The following is a 6,000-nucleotide window of genomic DNA, read 5'->3' as shown; positions in this document are numbered from 1 at the left end:
TGCTGAAGTGACCAAGTACACAGATGATGCCATTACTTAGAGTTTAAAGGAAAGGTAGGTGTCACCAGCACAGCAATACAAGCTTTTATTAGAAACGACTGATGTGAGCCACCTGAGAAACCCTGATCAAGGCAACATTAACCCTAGTCCATGCCATAAGGTCTCCAGAACTATAGATGGGTGGCTAAGTGACCAATTAAATGGGTGGTGCCATTTTTCACAGCTTAAATAATTGTAAACACAACATTTTAATGGTCACGACAAATGTGATATTTCAGAGCCACCCATGGATTATTCACAATTTAAAGGAAAAGTAGGTGTCACCAGCACTGTAATACAAGCTTTTATTAGTGACAACAAATATGAGCCACCTGAGAAACCCTGATCAAGGCAACATTGGCCCCAAGTCCAAAGAGCCTTGCCCACTCCATTAAGTGTCTAGAACTATAGTTGGGTGCTAAAGTGACTAATTACCGGTAAATGGATTGAGCGCCATTATCACAGCTTAAATAATTGTAAACACAAGATTTTATTGGTCACGACAGATGTGATATTTCAGAGCCACCCAAGGATCCCTGATTAAGGCAACAATAGACACGTGCAATGCCGAAAAATTTGTTCGTTTTCGTTTCATTTGAGTTTTTTTTCTGTTTTTCAGGTCATTCGTTATGATCGCAATTTGTAAATTAGAAAATTTGTAAATTCGTAAATTCAAAAATTCGTAAATTTGTAAATTTGTAAATTAGAAAATTTGTAAATTCGTAAATTAAAAAATTTGTAATTTCGCAAATTTGTAAATTAGAAAATTTGTAAATTCGTAAATTAAAAAATTCGTAATTTCGTAAATTTGTAAATTAGAAAATTTGTAAATTCGTAAATTAAAAATTCGTAATTTCGTAAATTTGAAAATTCGTAAATTTGTAAATTTGAAAATCCGGAAAAACTAAAATAATAAAGAAAATACGAAAATTCGAAAGAACGAAAACCTGAAAATTCTAAATAATAACTAACTAATAATAAACTAACTATTAAATTATAGGTATTGGAATTTCCTTTAAAATGTGGCTGTTAGTGAACGTAACGAATACGAATTTATCCGAAGTTACGAATTATCCGAAATAACGAATGCCGTATCTAAACAAATGGAATGGAATAAATTAATAATAAATAATAATAATAAAACGTTTTTATTATTAATACTATTGTTATTTATTATTATCAATTTGTTAAGTTCCATTCGTTTAGATACGGCATTCGTTATTTCGGATAATTTGTAACTTTGGATAAATTCGTATTCGAATTCCAATACCTATAATTTAATAGTTAGTTATTATTTCAGATTTTTGAATTTTCGGTTTTTCAGATTTTCAAATTTCGAATTTACGAATTTCGAATTTACAAATTTACGAATTTTCGAATATTCGAACTTACGAATATTCGGAAAAATTCGTTTAACTGGTTTTCGTTAATTCGGATGTTTCGGAATTAACAAATTTGTTGGAATTCATTAAGAAACGAATTTGGAACTAAACGAATTGCACATGTCTAGGCAACAATGACCCAAAATTCAAGGAGCCCAACCCACTCCAGATAGTTGGGTGCGGAAGTGACCAATTTAATGGATGGCGCCATGATTCACAGCTTAAATAATTGTAAACACAAGATTTTATTGGTCACGACAGATGTGATATTTCAGAGCGACCCATGGACCCCTGACGGAGGCAATAATGGCCCACAATTCAAGGAGCCCCGACCCACTCCAGATAGTTGGGTGCGGAAGTGACCAATTTAATGGATGGTGCCATTATTCACAGCTTAAATGATTGTAAACACAAGATTTTATTGGTCACGACAGATGTGATATTTCAGAGCGACATGGACCCCTGACGGAGGCAATAATGGCCCAAAATTCAAGGAGCCCCAACCCACTCCAGATAGTTGGGTGCGGAAGTGACCAATTTAATGGATGGTGCCATTATTCACAGCTTAAATTATTGTAAACACAAGATTTTATTGGTCATGACAGATGTTATATTTCAGAGCCCCCCATGGACCCCTAATGGAGGCAATAATGGCCCAAAATTCAAGGAGCCCCAACCCACTCCAGATAGTTGGGTGCGGAAGTGACCAATTTAATGGATGGTGCCATTATTCACAGCTTAAATGATTGTAAACACAAGATTTTATTGGTCACGACAGATGTGATATTTCAGAGCCACCCATGGACCCCTGATGGAGGCAACAATGACCCAAAATTCAAGGAGCCCGACCCACTCCAGAGAGTTGGGTGCTGAAGTTACCAATTAAATGGATTACACCATCACTCACAGTTTAACTTTAAAAAAAATGCTAAGTACAAGCTTTCATTAGTCACGATAGATGTGATATCTTAGAGTCACCCAAGGACCCCTGATAAAGCCAATGGTGACCTAAAGTTCCAGGCCTATGAGAGTTGGGTGCTGAAGTGACCAATTAAATGGGTGTTGCCATTACAGTTTGAGTTCAAACAATGCTCAATGCAAGCTTTCATTAGTCTTGACAGATGTGATAGCTTAGATCCACCTGAGGAACCACCATCAAGGCTTGTGCTATATGCTGCCTGAACCTTCTCAACAGTTCATGCTGGATACAGGATTCCTCATAGATGACAAATAGTGACTGCCATTATATATTGTTGGTTTTTTTTTTTTCCCCCAAAGGCATCTCAAATTCAAATTTTAATAGAAAGCAACAATAGATTAATTTTCAATTAAACCCCCATCGCGCTATTTCATGTAATCCTCTTTTATGCGAGCTTGAAAGAATTCTCAGACCGAAACGTCGTTGGTATCAGCTGCACAAAGACGCTGCCTTAAAGTCTCGGCCTTATTTGGAGCCTTGATTCTATAATCCTCTTACGAAGTGAATATTACATTTCCTCGCCAGCTCACAGCTTTTTTTTTTTTTTTTTTGCAATTCCAATACAATTAAATTCATACCAGGGATAATTTTATTAGAAGTAACCCTTTTTCAGCAACTCGCCGTAACACCGTGGTCCTGTCATTGAAAGTATGGGCATCCTTTGCAACAGTTTGAAAAGTCCTTACGGAAACGCGTAGTCTCTGGTTTCCATGACGTCAAGGTGCCTGAAGGAAACGAGTTTTGGGTCATTGGTTCGAGACTGACCCAAGCATTCTTTTTGCTCTCCTTCGTTTGAATTAAGTGTCCACGTTGATCGGGTGCTTGGAGCCGACACCAGGGAAGATCCACCAGACCGAGCGCAGGAAGCGTGGTATGTGTGGCTGGGTCCATCTACGGATTTATCCTGCCACGGCAGAACAGCTGTGAGGGTTTCCCAGCATGCGCTGCGGAACGACGTAGAAGAAATGCAAAACAGTATTGGGTCCAGAGCGCTATTGAGGTACCAAAGTGGCAGCGATAGGTAGGTCTTCAGCAAGGTGTAGAGCTTATGGATGTGTGTGTTCCAGTTGTCTATGTAGATCTGCATGAGTGACGAGGCAGTATCAGGAAAATTGCACAGGAAGAATGCCACCACTACAGCCCCTGGAAGAAAGGACATTAGTTAGTAGAACTCAGCTAAAAAAAAAAAAATGTAATATATCTTTAAAGGAGAATAAAAAAAGAAAAGGTGGGAGCCACGCATCTCACATTCACTATATTGTCAAAAGTATTGGGACACCTGCCTTTACACGCACATGAACTTTAATACCAGTCAAGTTCCTCCACCGCAAACTGTCTTTATGGACCTAGCTTTGTGCACTGGTCCAAATCATTTGGTGGAGGGGGGAATTATGGTGTGGGGCTGTTTTTAAGGGGTCGGGCTTGGCCCCTTAGTTCGGGTGAAGGGAACTCTTAAGGCGTCAGCATACCAAGACATTTTGGACAATTTCATGCTCCCAACTTTGTGGGAACAGTTTGGGGACGGCCCCTTCCTGTTCCAACATGACTGCGCACCAGTGCACAAAGCAAGGTCCATAAAGACATGGGTGAGCGAGTTTGAGGTGGAGGAACTTGACTGGCTTGCACCTTAACCCAGAGTCCTGACCTTCTCGTCCAATATCAGTGCCTGACCTCACAAATGCGCTTCTGGAAGAATGGTCAAACATTCCCATAGACACACTCCTAAACCGTGTGGACAGCTTTACCAAAAGAGTTGAAGCTGTAATAGCTGCAAAGGGCGAAGCCAACTCAATATTAAACCCTACGGACTAAGACAGGGATGTCATTAAAGTTCACGTGTGTATAAAGGCAGGCGTCCCAATACTCTTGACAATATAGTGTATCTTTAAAGGAGAACCAAAAAAACAAAGGTGGGAGCCTCACATCTCACATAGCTGTTCTGCACAGTTTCTAGCTTGTTCCTTGGAAGATGTACCATAGATCGGGGGTCTCCAAACTTTCTAAACAAGTTTACTGTCTGACACTGGTGTCAGTAAGAGGAAACTAATACACATCTTCTCCCCCCACTTAAAATCCCTCCCTTTCCAGCACAAACTCGCCCCCAAATCCCCCCTCCTATCACAAATCTTTCCCCTATCACCCCATTCCCCCTCCCAACACAAATCCTGGATCAAATTTCCCCTCCTAGAACAGTACTTACCCCTTGCCGCCCCTCAAATTCCCACCCCCCTAATCTCCTTGTGGTGACCCCACCTCCCATGGTACGACAGTGCCCAGGGCAGCCATCCCCTCCTGCCCACCTCTTGTCCTGGCCCTGCACCCAGGGGTCAGAGGCGCCCAAACCAGGAATCAAGAGACAGGAGGTCTCACCCAGGGGTCAGAGGTGCCCCAGCCAGGAGACAGGAGGTCTCATCCAGGGGTTCAGAGGTGCCCCAGCTAGGAGCCAAGAGACAGGAGATCTCATCCAGGGGGTCAGCGGTGCCCTAGCCAGGAGTCAAGAGACAGGAGATCTCACCCAGGGGTCAGAGGTGCCCCAGCTAGGAGCCAAGAGACAGGAGGTCTCATCCAGGAGGTCAGAGGTGCCCTAGCCAGGAGCCAAGAGACAAGAGATCTCACCCAAGGGTCAGAGGTGCCCCAGCCAGGAGCCAAGAGAAAGGGGGTCTCATCCAGAGGGTCAGAGGTGCCCCAGCCAGTAACCAGGAGGTCTTTTCCCAGGAGTAAGTCTAGCTGACAAGGAAGCCCAGGTGGCTCTGCATTTTTCAGTTGACTGTTCATGTGGATGTGGAAGAATCCTTGCATGGGCAACTGATTTGAACTTTCCATTTTGTTTAATAAAAGTGGGCTGCCACACCCTAAAGTAAGGTTTGGATGGGATTAAAGTATAACTAAAGGCAAAACTTTTTTTTTTTGGATGCAGTGGAGAGGGATTAGACCCCCTGTCAGGTCTTTATCGCTGTCTGTACCCCCGTTAGGGAGATTCACATTCTCTATTTGTCAGGTTTACCATTATCATTTGAAAGTAACAGAAAATCCCAAATTTATGGTTGTCCCCAGAAAAGCAATAGAGGGTAAATCGTCCAATAGGGACACTAGTTCTGGTGACCTATGGGTCCCCAAGAGATTCCCTTAATTTGCAGGGATTTCCTCTCACTTCCTGTTTTGGCTATGGGACAGGAAGTGAAGGTAAATCTCCCAAATGGGACACAGATGGCAAAAAAATTAAACTGACAGGGATTATAACCCCTCCCTTGCTCGATCCAAAATGAAAAACAAAAAAAACAAAAAAAATGTTTTGCCTATAGTTCTACTTTGACCTTCCTGACAAGGCTGGATCAAGCCCTCCCTACTGCCTAACATACAGTAGAAAGCAGAGCAACCACAGGAGAACTGGAGTAGGAAGCTGCCACTGGAAGAAGTACAGAACAAGAAACCATTTGATTGGGGTGTAAATAGTTATTAGTTTAACCACTTCAGACTTGGCTGCTGAATGACCGGGCCATTTTTTGCGATTCAGCACTGCGTCGATTTAACTGACAATTGCGCGGTCGTGCAATGTTTCACCCAAACAAAATTGATGTCCTTTTTTTTCCCACAAATAGA

The 6,000-nt window shown here is 41.9% G+C and overlaps 1 protein-coding gene across 1 annotated transcript in view; it reads right to left on the bottom strand.

The window, feature by feature from the left end:
- Positions 1-1,779: 1,779 nt before the first annotated feature.
- LOC141105212 (neurotensin receptor type 1-like) overlaps positions 1,780-6,000 on the bottom strand; it is a 64,377-nt gene continuing 60,156 nt past the window's right edge. The window contains exon 3 of the mRNA XM_073595099.1: positions 1,780-3,543. Coding sequence (XP_073451200.1) covers positions 3,083-3,543 — 461 coding nt within the window. The 3' untranslated portion in view covers positions 1,780-3,082. The remainder of the gene's footprint in view (positions 3,544-6,000) is intronic.

This window comes from Aquarana catesbeiana, linkage group LG08 (assembly GCF_042186555.1).
Source record: "Aquarana catesbeiana isolate 2022-GZ linkage group LG08, ASM4218655v1, whole genome shotgun sequence".
NCBI classification, from domain to species: Eukaryota; Metazoa; Chordata; class Amphibia; order Anura; family Ranidae; genus Aquarana; species Aquarana catesbeiana.
The sequence above is the reverse complement of the archived record's forward strand: the minus strand, read 5'-3'. Positions and strand labels throughout refer to the sequence as shown.